At 42.1% G+C, this 14,475-nt stretch overlaps 1 protein-coding gene across 1 annotated transcript in view; it reads right to left on the bottom strand.

Moving 5' to 3' along the window:
- The window catches only part of LOC311495953 (copine-8-like), a gene marked incomplete at its 3' end in the record, with an annotated part of 75,460 nt that overhangs the window by 22,636 nt on the left and 38,349 nt on the right, over nucleotides 1-14,475 (bottom strand). Inside the window, exons 6-7 of the mRNA XM_084555636.1 lie at nucleotides 9,553-9,629; nucleotides 2,241-2,304 (exon numbers count right to left, since the gene is read on the bottom strand). Of these exons, the coding sequence (XP_084411762.1) occupies nucleotides 2,241-2,304; nucleotides 9,553-9,629 (141 nt within the window). The remainder of the gene's footprint in view (nucleotides 1-2,240; nucleotides 2,305-9,552; nucleotides 9,630-14,475) is intronic.

Raw genomic sequence — 14,475 nt, 5'->3', positions numbered from 1 at the left:
GTCAAACTTCTGGTGTCATGGCAACACTAGTGTCTAAACATAGAAAATCTGTGGTAATATGCAACGTGGTTAAAAAAATGTATATCTATATATATATATATATATATATATATATATATATATATATACACACACACACACACACACACAGAACATTCCAGGCTTCGCTGTTTTAGACGGCTATTATTCCATCACATGGGAGGACAAAATCTTTCTTTTGATGAGGAACATGTGGCAAATGTAGCTACGTGTGCACTTTGAAAATCTTAACAATACTGGTACGAACCACATTATGTGTCAAAGGTTAGTTTCCACACATGTGACTTATTTGATTGTAATACGTGCCTGTATATTGCTTCCTGCAAATGTGGTGGTGTCTACCATGTTTGAGGCTTTGGATCATAGACAGTATAAAGATGGACGATAGAACCTCTCCTTAAAAGTGAAGCCAAAGCAAGTAGAGCTCCCCCTGGTGGCTGACTGCAGTATAGGTCATAAGCTCCACCCCCCTCCATGTTAGTGGATGGGACTTGGGCCAAATTAAAACACAAAAGTACATGTCAAATAAATCTTTTTCGAGGATGGCTTCTGTCATTTCATTTAGTTAATATAATACTGATGCATGTTCAAGTGTCCATTTTTCTGAGAAGTTTGATCTAAGTTTATTGACGCTATAGAAACAGGATGTGACATCATTATCACCACAAGTTGCCATGCCAACTGCAGTGAAAATTGGAAAAAATAAATAAGTACAGTGTATAATCCAACATTTCCGCATGACTCCGTATAACTGGTGGAGGTAGAGCAGAATGCAGTATCAATTAAACGAAAACGTGAGTGAGTCTGAAGGAAGTGTGTACGGGCATCAATAACGTGGCTCCATGTGGCTCCACTCTTGGACTGTACTGCGCATATGGTCAGAACCCCCTCTTGTGGTATTCATGACCTGCAAATTTTCAGTAGACTTTTCCAAGAAATGGTGGAAGTGAATGATAAGGTAATGTTGAATATGTTGATATTCCCAACAACCTCATCTTTTGATTATACCTTTGCATTTCCTACATTAACTCACCTGCTTGTTAGCATTCAAAACCGTTAGCCTCAGTGGCTGGAATAGTTGCCTAACAGCAGCTAATGTCATCATTTGAACACCAAGCATTTTATCTCCCATGTCGTAATCACAAACTCACAGAGGCATTAGAAAGCCTTCTTAGCTATGAATTTACTATATGGTGAGTCCTGAAGAAATAAACAGCATGGTCAAAAAAAGCAGTCGAAAAAAAAAAACAGAAAAGGAAATAATACGATTTGAAAATGCCAAGGAGTACTGTTCAAACTCCGATAAAAAAAATGCAGAATTGGGGATTCTGCTGACACTAAGACACAGTCAAATAGATCAACAAAGGTGTCAGCAAAAAAAATGGATCGGAAAGAAAGAACTACTTCAGCTGAAATACAAGCTTCTCTGCAAAAGGTGACGTGGCTTCAATACGCAGAATAAGGAGGTACTTGAATATAAAAGGGCTGCATGGTCCAGTTGCTATGATAAAAAGCGCACCAGCACTATTGTGAAGCATGGAAGTGCTCTTCTTTTTGTTTTCTTTTGTGTGTGAGGTACGGCGGCACAGGAATTAGTGTCAGAACTAATTGCCAGATGCAGCATGTTATCTGAAAATATAAAGGACAGTTTGTACTCGTTAGCCTGGAAGCTGTGCATGGGTTACACATGGACTGAGAATGGGCCCCAATGGCAACTATCACAAAAGACTGGGAGCCGATCAGGCATATCATTATGACCTCGTAGGTCTCCCTTGTGCCTCCAGACTCATCAGAGAATGGACATGGGCCTTCTGAGGGTGTCCTGTGGTGTCTGACAACAGAATGTTGTTAGTGGGGGCCTTTGGGTCCTATGGGTTGAGGAGAGGGCCCTCTGTGGATCATCCCACAGATACTTGATCAGTTTGGGATCTAGTGAATTTGGAGGCCAGGTCAACACCTTGTGCTGTTCACACCTTGCAAATTCTTGCAGGGTATGTAAACTTATGAGCTGAACTGCCCATTGATTTCCTGGAGAATTACCCTTAACTACTACTTGTTTGTGTTAGCCCTAATAAAAAGTTTTAGGTGTAACAATGAGGAGTACCAGATGGGTCAGGGAGAAGTAGGAACCAGAGAATGCAGCTCTTAAATGACCAAAACTCTACCTCGAATCAAAACACGTGCACCAAACAGATTCTTACCCTGCAATTGCTCAGCTCTTCTGCTCTCACTATGATGGTGCCACATTTCTTCCCTGGGATCCCACTAGAATTAAAAAAGAGAGAGAGAAAACGGGTCATGCTAAATAAAACATTCTGGTGGTGTACACTGTATATATCATATTTAATTAGTCTGGTTCTACTGTACAAAGCGCTGTAAAAATAAAGTTGTGCTTTTCCTCCTAGAATCAGATCAGCGTCCTCACCTCGTTCATTAGTGTGTAACAGAAAATCCATTTCTATTCACCTTGGAGTCATTTTTATTCACTAAGATCCCGTATTCTTACTTCGGTTTTACGTCACTACCCTGACTTCTGACTAAATTTAGGATTAAATTAAAGATCCTCCTCCACATCTTCAAGGCCTTTAATAATCTTGGTCAGTGAACTACAAATGCCCTACATCCCTGCTAGGCCCCATTTGAGACGGGCCTGCTAGCTGTACCTCGTTCCAGACTGAGAAGAACACAAGGTGACTGTGAGGTTACTGTTCTGAGCCCAAAGCTGGTGATGTCAGGTAAGCAAACTCACAGGTGAAGACCTGTTGTGACCTGAAGTGTTTTTTTTCTACCTGAGTTATTATTCTGATTTGTACAGCCTTTGTTTCTTGATTCAATATTTTTGGACAGCCTGGTCTTTCAAGATCTCATTCTTTTTCAAAGACCTAAGGTCTTGAAAGATGTTATATACCTTAACTGTTACTTACAGTTTGTGCAGTATATCTTTAGTCTATGCATTTTACTGCTGTTTCAACTTCCTGATTAAATTTAAAGTCTAATCTGAAAGATTCAGTTCCCTATTGTTTCTTTTTCATGTAGTGTTTATTAGCCGCCCACAGTAATAATCAAGGTCTTTAAGACTGTATGATTATTCTGCCCTTTAAATATCAATAAAATGTTGGAAATGTTAAAAGTGTAAATTTCTGTCAACCGGGACCCCTGCAGACCTGGATTGTAATTTCTCCTCATCTTTCGCTCACATGCGTTGCCTGATTGTCACAATAAATATTCATTAATATGGAATGAAAACCATCAGAAAACAACATCAAAATAATGTAACCACATCCAGTGACATTTCAGTTGCAATATTTGTTTGCATCCTGAGCAGGCGAAGCGTAATATTCAGCCAATAAAGCCAAGGGAGACTGACCACTAAAAATAGACCAAATGAATGCCACAGGCCCCGGGCCTGTTACAGAACGACGAAGGGCAAAGATAATTTCATTTGGCTAAGTACTGTCCAGTAACAACAGAGAATGAGCACAGAATTAAATTAAAAATGGAAAAATTGGTAGTAAATTGAGGCAAGGCTTTTTGAAACTGCCCCCGTCACCTGAGACTCACCGCCATCCCTTTGATGAACAGGAAAGCATTTGGGGAAATGAATTCAATGTACGAACGGAGACATTACTAGTAAGATGGAAAAACGGTGCGGCAAAGAGATGGATGAAGTCACTGAGGCAAAGACAGGAAGGATGGAGAATGAGTATGAGAGGTTGTTGAGTGAAGGGAGACTAAGCCTGAAAACGTCAGTGCATGGTTCCACAAGTATCATGGAAATTAGTTTTTAGAGTGTGGTGTTCCTAGTGCTCACACTCATCATCTTATATATATCTATGTCTTGCATCTATACGTGCTATATGTCCAAAAAGTAGCAGAAATGTTTTTGTGTCTATTTCTAGAAATACACACAGTGATGTTTTCACACTTGTTTATCATCATTACAACACATCCACTTCATAGACTGCACCCCCCTTGCTGCTGCAGAGTGACTACTTCCTCTCTATGTACAGTAACTGTTATGGGTGTCCATTGTTAAGCAGAACTGATGTAATGCTGCATGACGTTTCCATCTGTGTTTTGGGCCGCAGACGACCCATTATCTCTGACACCGTGTCGACACAGAAAGCATAGCATGTGCGGCATGTTTTTGCTGAGCACCAATGACCACCTCTGTGTGCACACAGGAAGCCTTCAGGTACATCGTAGGGCAGGCGAGTTTTGGAAATGCTCAGAACACAGTTGGGGTTGAACGACTTCGGATTTTTAACTACTATGTGGTGAAAGTCGAGTTGACGTCGCCTAGTCGATGATGTCACATAAAAACACAGTGTATAGTAACGCTGTGCAAAACTGAAATCTATATTCTTGACCTGAATACATATTGTGGTGTCATTAGAAGCTATGGAGGCTTTTCTGAAATTTTACTGAAGCTTGAACATGGGCTACTGTCGGTCGTATCTCTCGTCACCACCATAAACACCGTCAGGCTGACGCTTGCAATACGCGGCGCTCTCAGCTCTACCATAACTCCCGTCTCTTGCGTGGTGCATTCACTGACATCAAGAACAAAAAAACACGCTCTACAACCACAGCAACAATGTCAAATAATGGAACACAACAGAACTACATGCGCTTATCAATACTGTGCGCTGCAGATATGTATAACCTATATAAATCAGCACCGCCAATAGCGTTTAATAGTAGTTCACAGCGTGTTGTAAGATAGGACAATGTAGCCGGAATAAAAAGAATGCAGTCTACCGCTGAAGCCTGTCACAACAGAATGGGCTGCATCTTAAGTGAAGTATTTCCACGCACTTGATGAACCGCTGCTAGTTTGCTGCAATGACATGCCTCAGAGGCGTCCACGTTGTTATTAGCATGTGATCGACGACTAGTCGACTTCCTGCTAAAAGCGTCATGGCGCAGCAGTAAAGTCAACTAGTCAACTATTCGGTACAACCCCTAGAACACAGTACACATTGACTGTGTTTAAATGAAGACAAATATTTGTCTAATTATTGGAATAATCAGAACCAAAATGCCCAATTTAACCACATCAACTGGAACAGAGAGAAGGGTGGTGCAAAAAAACTGTAACCACTTGCCCTCTGGAGGGTCTTGGGGGGAACCTATCCCAGCTGTCATTGGGCCAGAGGTGGGGTACATCCTAGACAGGTCTCCAGTCTATCTCAGGGCTAACACAGAGAGACAGACAACCATTCACACTCACATTCACACCTATGGCCAATTTAAAGGGGAACTCCGGCGCAAAATGAACCTGGGGTTAATAACACATGTGTACCGAGTTCGACCGTTCTCTGGTATTTGTTTTCATGTATTTGTTTTGTTAGTCAAATGTGACCAGTTTTCTTGCAAACCGCTATTTAGCGTATAACGCTAGCCTTCGGGGCACACCGACACATAAAAAGAAATCGCTATTTCTATACCACTAACAAGGCTCACAATATCACCACACTTACACGGTAGCATAACTAGGGTCTCTACATGTAAACCGAAGCATTGAGAACTTTGCAAGTATACAGGCAGTTTATTAAAAAAGGAATACAGTACCGTTCATGTCCGGCTCGCTTATCCAGGCGGGCGCCATCTTGGGGAAACTGAACTGTCTGTTGCCGGAAGAAAGCACTGAGAGCATAGAAGCACTGAACGAAGAGAGTTCAGTTTCCCCAAGATGGCGCCCGCCTGGATAAGCGAGCCGGACGCGAACGGTACTGTATTCCTTTTTTAATAAACTGCCTGTATACTTGCAAAGTTCTCAATGCTTCGGTTTACATGTAGAGACCCTAGTTATGCTACCGTGTAAGTGTGGTGATATTGTGAGCCTTGTTAGTGGTATAGAAATAGCGATTTCTTTTTATGTGTACGTGTGCCCCGAAGGCTAGCGTTATACGCTAAATAGCGGTTTGCAAGAAAACTGGTCACATTTGACTAACAAAACAAATGCATGAAAACAAATACCAGAGAACGGTTGAACTCGGTACACATGTGTTATTAACCCCAGGTTCATTTTGCGCCGGAGTTCCCCTTTAAAATCACCAATGAACCTAACGAACATGTCTTTGGACAGTGGGAGGAAGCTGGACTCAGGGAGAACATGCAAACTCCACACAGAAAGGCCCCAGTCGGGTGGTGGACTCAAACCCAGAATCTAAAGATATGCCTTCAGTTGCAGCTAATTTCCTTCTTGGTTGAAATGTTGCCTTAATCACCAAATTTATACCGTACACAAATATGGTATATCTTGAAAATGAAGTCGCGCTGTGTGTGTGTTCGGAACATATTGTCATTTCGGTTGTTTTTTCATCTTTATTCATGTGATTCACTCCCACTTGACTGAAAAGAAGTTTGCTGCTTTTGACTTAGACGGAGCGACAACCAAACACACACACACACACGCACACACACACGGTTGCAAACATAAACAAGCCCTGCAGAATAATAAAGGACATCTAAAAATATCTTCACATGTCTAAAAAAAGTTTAAAAAAATAAATCATGCAGGTATGCACGGGCACGCACAAAGACCCACGCGCAGCAGATCTGAAATACGGTGAGTGACTGCAGGCAGAGGTGATTATGTAACCACGCAACAGCAAGGCATTCTTACATCATATTTCTTGCGTGTCATTCTTTAGCGGGCCCATTCAGTGGCAACCACTCATTGATTCGGCCGTGCACATACAACACACACACACACACAGAGAGACAGTAATGGATGTAGATGCTAGTATAGTCACTTACTTCTAGCTCACTTGATTGCTTTATCTTCCTTGCCCCCCCCCCCCCCCCACACACACACACACACTCTCAAACAAACACACACACTGGACATGACTGGAGGACATGGAGATGAGGCGACGGTTACACTACCGATGGTTCACTGCCTCAGGAGGAAAACAAAAACAACAACAAACTGTTCACTTCAGTAAGCTCGACAAAAGAAGATGCTGTAATTCTTCTCCATGAGTTACAGTGCCACTGAGATAATATTCAGTCATTAAAAACTCTCTTTAAAGTGTGATGTATTTTTAAATTTGGTTGTATTGTTTGGTGTTGGGGTGACGGGCGGGCAGTGATTACCATGATGCAATTTAGTCTGTTTTTTTACAACCTGGACCTTATTTCTGGCATAAAACACAAACGTTTACTCACCCACATAACTTTTGTGTAATTTGAAGTCGTTCGGTAGATATTTAGATCTGCGTATATCCATATAGTGGGAGTGACTGGGGCATCGAAACGCAGTCACTAAATAACGCATTATCTGCTGCTAGTTTTTTTGCAAGATTTTTTCGATTCTGAGGTTGTGGACGAACCGTAGCAGAGGCAAAATCACAGGTAAACAAGCCGACCGTCGTGGGTGCGCGCGATGCTCAGAGATGACATCATCCAGGTAAGAAGACATCATCCGGGGTCTGTAGGTCAATCTGCAGACCCTGGATGATGATAACAGGTAACTCCGGACTCAACAGGGAATAGCACTAGCGTACGATAACAAAATATACGTGAAATGAACGAGTTTCGCGGCAGATAATGGTTATTTAAAGGCTGTGTTTCAGTGCCCCAGTCACTCCCACTATATGGATATACACAGATCTAAATATCTCCTGACTGACTGCAAATTACACAAAAGTTATATGGGTGAGTAAACGATCGTATTTTATGCCAGAAATAAGTTCCAGGTTGTAAAAAACAGTAGTTCCCCTTTAAGACTTAAATGCAATAAATGTAGATATTTACGTGATAATAATGATATCCTGAAGCACTGACATGTTGTCTTAAGGTTCTCTGTGGAGTTCTTGTAAACAAACCAAATATAGGTTGCATTTAAGGGTAGACTAAAATACATCTTTAAGGTCTAACTATGATGACTGCATTTTTTTTAGATCCAGCGTTGTCTTTCCTGTCTTTGCCGAAGCACTAGAATATTCAGTACCGTGCAGACATTATATAATAAAGTAACAGTTTTTGTATCGATTGATTTTATGAGGAAGAAAATATCTTAATAAATCCCTTTAAAGGATCTCCTTCACAGTATTTCATGGCACAGTACTTGTCAGATAAATTGTTCCAGCATCTTTGAGTCCAAAGCTCTTCCATGGATTTAGTTTGTCTCAGTGTCTTCTGTTTCTAAACGCAATCCAGACTGACTCCATGACGTTGAGACCAGGTCCATCTGCTGGAGGACTCACTGTGGCTGAAAACAGTTTGATGTGATGCTTGTTTGGGGTCATTGTCAAAATGAATTTAGGATTGATCCGTGATACTGTGTGACAAATTATAATCTAGAGATCTGAAGTATGTAAATCTTTTGCACTGAATTGTATTTTGGCATATTACTGCAGATCAGTGGAATAATGTGACACTATTGGAAAGACATATCTGTTGAGTCACTGATGTTCATGGTTGCTTCCACTGAGCTGAAAAGGTCAGCAAGGAACTTTAAACTGACATTCAGCCCTAACAGTTTTCAGTACTCAATACCATAATGACACGATTTTAATCACTGATTTATTTTTCTTATTTTCTATATAAACTCGTTTTAATTGTGTTTAATCATGAAAATAAATACAGTACACATCACATTTTTTATCTTTTTTAAATACTCCCAGAGTAATTAAACATAAAAGAGACCAACCTGATCCATTCCAACAGAGCAGAGAAGGTATTGGTATTTGATTGCCCCACTTATACCACATAAGGAGAGTGATTTAGTGTCAAACCTTTAGTTGAAGATGTTTGCATGTCTGTAGGAAACATGTAGCTGCTCAACTCTTAATGTGTTTATGCTGTATAAAGATGATGATTTTTTTAATCAGCATTAGACTAGACTAGCTAATATTAGAGAGCGTGAGTGGGGGAAGACTTCCTGTACAAAAGAAGATATTTCTAAGCTAAGACGAACCCCGCGCTGATAGCCAGTGTCAAATCTTTCCTGAACTGGCTGCAGGTTTAATCACTATTTTGTTCCACTAATCAGCGAAATTCAGACATTAATTCATTTGAAAATCTCCCCAATTATCCCTTTATGCATCATTTAGGCTGCGGTTCAGCTTAGGCCTCTTCAGAAAATTAGCTGGGAGCTCACCGCTGACATCTCTGCTTTGGGTGAACTGTCCCTTTTCACTGCATGCTGTTTACCATCTCGACATGTTTACGGTCTGTCATTAGGCCTGCTTCTGTTTAACTATTCATCTCATTTGGCTGATGGAGACACTGTACGCTTTCATGAGCATCTTGGCTCATTTTCATGGCTCTGCTTCATTTCACTTCAAAGACAAACAGTGGCAAGCGGTGTTAAAATCACATGCTGATTTTCAATTCAGTCCCACTAAGGAGCAGAATCGAAAATCCGCTTTTCATAATATCTAATGATGGAGTAACGCAACATAAAAGCTTTTGCGCCATCACAGTTATGAGTGTCTGGTTAAAAATTGCAGAAGAGTGTATTTCCTTGTCTGCAGGTGCATGGTTTGTTGTGCTACTTACATCAAGGGTTTTTCCAAGCGGCTTCCCAAGGAGCCGACTATTTCACCCAGCGTACAGAAAGCCTGGCCCAGGAAGTCCTGCATGGGGGACATGGAGAGCAGGAGAACATTCATTATGAGGCCCTTCATACTTCTTCATTCACAATTAATTACTCCAAATACACGTACCCAATGTAAAGACACCCATCCCTTCTTGCTATCTATCCTTTATGTCATACACCCGCTAAACAATTAGTCCATAAAAGAGCTGACATGACGATCATGACATCTGATTAAAAGTTTCACTAATTTTTCAAGCAAAAATGCAAAATGTTCTCTAGTGTCAACAGTGATAATTTGATTCTTTGTTGGTAATCTGAACTGGTCATCTTGAGCTCTGAGAAATGAAAACGGAGCAGCATTCTCCCAATTTTCCAGCATTTTCTAGGCCTCCTGCCACTCCTGATTGCAGTATCTTTTGTCAGTCGTGACAAACAAGGCAGCGCCCGATGTGTGATTGGCTGCTGCTTCAAAACAGTCATACGGATACTGTATGCAACACAGCAGGAACACATGGGAAAAATAAAAATAAAAAAAAAGTTGGGGTGGAAAACAGATCACTAAGCTACTTTACTTGTCAGGCTGCCTTCAGTGTTAGTGTTAAAGGAACAAATCAACATCTTCCCTTCTCCATCCATGTGTATTTGGCACTCTGACACCCAAGCCCAGCATGCAAAGAGACTTGTGCCCTTGTTGATCACTGTAGGGTGACCACAAGACAAGAGCCAGTTTAGGAAGGAGGAGCCTTGGGCCAGAAAGCAGAACAAAGCAGAGAGAGGGGAGGCTGTATAAAAAATCTGTTTACAACAGGCGTGGACCGGCTGCTTGAGCACCGATACCGAGGCCTCCCCGACCAGATTGTGTGTGCATGTGTGTGCCTGAGTCAGCGTGCGTGTACACGTGCATGTGTGTGCGCATGTGCTCGACAGATGAGCCGCGCTGAGTCCGGCGGGCAGAAAGCTGCGCCAAAGATCTTTGCCGGTGCTGAGGAAATTTCTCCCCCAGCCGAGGTCTCGAAACAAAAAGAGATGACAAAAACGCTCTGGCCTTTCCATAAGAAACTGCTGCTAGCTAGCAGCCCCGGCCCAGCGCTCGCTACTCCTCAGAAAATCTGAGGAGAGAGGTCGAGGCGCCTCAGTCGAACGGATACAGCGGCAAAAGGAGGGAAAAGGTTTGAAGGGTATCACCATGTAAAAAAAGATTACAGCTGACTCCCACAGTACATTAAGCTGTGGACATCCAGAGACCATGTCCACTTCTTGGTTGACAAAGAAAAACAGTTTGAATCAAAGTGACATTACAGTATTTGTCAAATAAGACTGTTCATAAACATTTCATGCATGACATGACTGCAAGCCAGATGATCACAATGCACAAGATTGTCATGGTTCTGTGTTTTCCTGTGAACCTGTTTTGAGTTTCCTGTTTTATTTTGTAAAGTTCTTCCTTGGTTTCCTGTTTAGTGTTACTCCCTGCGTTTCCCCCTTATGATTGTTTCATTGGTTTCTCCTTGTGTGCTCTGCCTGCATTACTTTCACCTGTGTCTCATCACCCCTCTGCCCACTTGTGTGTATATATAGCCCTGCCTTTCCCTTTGTTCTCTGCCGTGTCGTACTGAAATCCTTCAATGTTGTGTGGAACTTCTGTCTTGTCGTCCGTCTGTGTCCATGTCTCCCTGTGGTTTTTCTCTTTGCGTTTGGATTTACCTGCCATCTCTGCAGCGCCTTCTGTTTCTGTCGTTTTCATTAAATACATTTTGTTGCCAACTCCTGCCTCAATCCCATGCTATCAGTTAAAGCAGCAATACTAGAAATATGAATAACACCTTCTATATGGAGACTTACGTGTCCTAGAACTTCATCACAGGATATATGAGGTATGTGTTGTTAGTCGTTCTGCCTTTCTTCTACCTAATTTCTCTACTTCTTTCCATTGAAACACAACAAAGTGCGTGCATCACCTTTTCCATTTATTCCTTAATGGCTTTTCACAATAACACTGTTAACAATCTACATAGAAATAGGATTATAAATAAAATATATTGTTTCTTAATGTTCCAAAACGAGCATTTGCAACATTTACGCAACAGTTCTGATAGAACTTTATGTCTGAAATGTCACGAGAAGCCCTCCGGTTGCCTCAGTTTATCATTTAAATGGAAAGCGCTCTTTGTTTGTGTCTTCAGCTATAAGCAACTTGCCATCCTGATGCAAACAAGTGACTCCTCAGGGTGTATAGCTGAAAGTAGCAGCGGATGCTGATCTGATGCAATCACTGAGAAATATTGTCCCTTACTTAGGTTATTCAGATGACAATTATAATTTTACGAGGTGATGGGGCATCACCTCATAACCAGTAAGAGTTATATTCAGATTCCTTGGAAGGGTATCAGTAATCCTGTGAAGTCCTGGGTTCACCTGTATTAAAGTGCTCGACACTTTTTGACAGCGTCATAAAGAAAATGACACGGAAATGATGTAAAGGTTGTGTGGGGGAATGCTACAAGATGTATGTGCTTTTCTAGTGCAAGGATATTTCATGGTGGGAACAAAAATTTGCAGTAAAATTTGAAATGAAATAAAGAGGTTATTTCCTACCTGGATTCACTTACTAAAGCTTGTGAATAAAGACTTTGAAACGAGGGACATTGGTGTATTTTACCACAGAAGTAAAAAGGAGTTAAATAATCAGCACAGGGCTGTCTTCAGAATAAAAAAGTAACACTCAAAACATACCCCGTCTGTAATTAGATTCTACTGTATGTCCTATCTCTGCACTTTTTCCCCTGCAGCCATATCTGCATGAGGTATGCAAACCATATGGCACAAGAAAAACATCTGCTTTGATAGGAGGAAGGATGCATCCTCAAAGACTGCCAGTGAAGCTGCCACGAGAAATACTGTACTCGCGTGCATTTACACCCCCACCCCCTTCCTCCCCACAGCCCCCCATATTTTCTGTTATTTATAGCCATGAGACTGGGGATGGACTGGACAATGGAGCCATCACTGCGAGCCAGATCTCCAGTCCCACACATCCACGACGACGACAGGATGCATCCAAGCGTCCCCAGCCTTCATGCTTAGAGTGAGTTGCTGCACTCACATTGCTCCGCGCTCACAGTGGAAGCCTGGGGGCACGCTGGGGATGGGGATGGGGATGGGGAAGGGGCTAAGGCTGTGGCTGAGGAAAAGAACTCCCCCAGCAGTTGGCTGAAAGGATGAAGCAAGGGAACAGGAAGGGGCTTATAGAAAGAACTGGTGCAGGGGGGGCTGCCGAAACTTCTGTGTGAACTAAAAGAGAAGGACGTGACTGCAGGCCAGCGAAGTATAAAGGTACAGGTTTTAAATCAAAAATAGGCAGTGGCAGGAGTACATGAAGGATGGATACCGAGAAGAGCATGAGTAAGAACCAAACAGACATCTGATAAGACATGAAAAAAGCTGATATAGCCTCATCTTATTAAACCCTGTCAAACAGCTGTCTTTGGTATGCCAGTCAAAGCGCAGGTTGTCTATTATTTCTTTCCGATGAGCCCTCGTATCAACGGCTACAATGCAGTGTATCAGGAATATTCCATCACTTCACCTTGAAAAGATCTTTGGTAGCTATGTGTTTATGATCACTTGCATGGTCTTGTTTTAGTGCAAATACAGACAACTCCACCTCAAACTAAGATCTGAGACACACCAAGCCGTTGACCAACGCTGGGCCGCAGATAAGCTCCCGCGGCCCTCGTTTTTTGCAGCCCGTTCAGCAGCTTTTCAGGCAGTGGAGCATGCTGAGTCAGTGCCAGAGACCATTGGTGAGAGTCATCACTGATTTCACTGTTCATCGTAGCGAACCAGTGCACAAGAAAAGAAACGGAAATGTCAAAGATAAGCAATGACAAAGCCAAGAAGGCACACTGATTTAAACATTCGTGTACTCTAATTCTCAAAAATATATTCACACTGCCGAGGCCAAAAAAAAAAAAAAAAAAAAAAGCTGCAGACCAACTGATCAGTGAACTTATCTAGTAATCGAGTTGTAGGTTTTCTGGTTTCTCTTTTTGAACGTCAAATACACTTTACTGCCACTTGTTTCCTCTCACAATGGTGCTGAACATACATGCAGGTTGCTAGTTGTGTGCTACAGTAGAAGCGTCCTAGAATGGCAAGCCTTGGGCAGGAACCAGCTAGCAGCCAGTTAATTCCCCTTCTGTGTCCAGGAGGTTTCCAGCATCCCCCTTTCTCCTGGGGCTCCAGTCTACAAAAAATAATAACCCCAGAGTGGAGGCAGCCAACCAGCTGGATTCTATTTATAGAAAGATATATATGCACATAAGCGACTCATTTCAAAAGTCAGAGCTTCCTATACTACGCATTGTTAACAACAGATGAGCTGCACAAATGTTGCATGCACACACCCGTGTCGCCATTTTTCATGCAGCTCTGTTAAATGAGCCATCTTTTGGCGCTTTCATAGCAGTAAACCGTTTAGGCTTCTATAGCCCATTCACTGCACCTCCCCGTGGGGAGATGAAACATTGAAACCATACAGTCAACACATGCTGCTCAGAGGGCGTTAACAGTCACGGCTGTGTTCACTATGTCACCGGTGGGTAATATCGTTCTGGGAAAGGGCAGAGGGAGGACCTGAAGCATGTAGAAGCTAAGTGAACAAACAACTTTAAAGAATCCTATAGAGTAGATCAAAGCACTTTGAATGGAATATACATTGTTGTATTTCAGATCAAATGTGCAGAAACACAAGGGCCTGAAAAACAACAAATGATTGCTCAGATAGATGGTGAGAGGCGGGGTACACCCTGGGCAGGTTGCCAGCCTATTGCAGGGCTAACACAGAGAGACAGACAACCATTCACACCTAATGAACATGTCTT

The sequence above is a fragment of the Chelon labrosus genome, assembly GCF_963514085.1.
Source record: "Chelon labrosus genome assembly, chromosome: 11".
Classification (NCBI taxonomy): Eukaryota; Metazoa; Chordata; class Actinopteri; order Mugiliformes; family Mugilidae; genus Chelon; species Chelon labrosus.
This window is presented reverse-complemented; position numbering and strand designations above follow the sequence as displayed.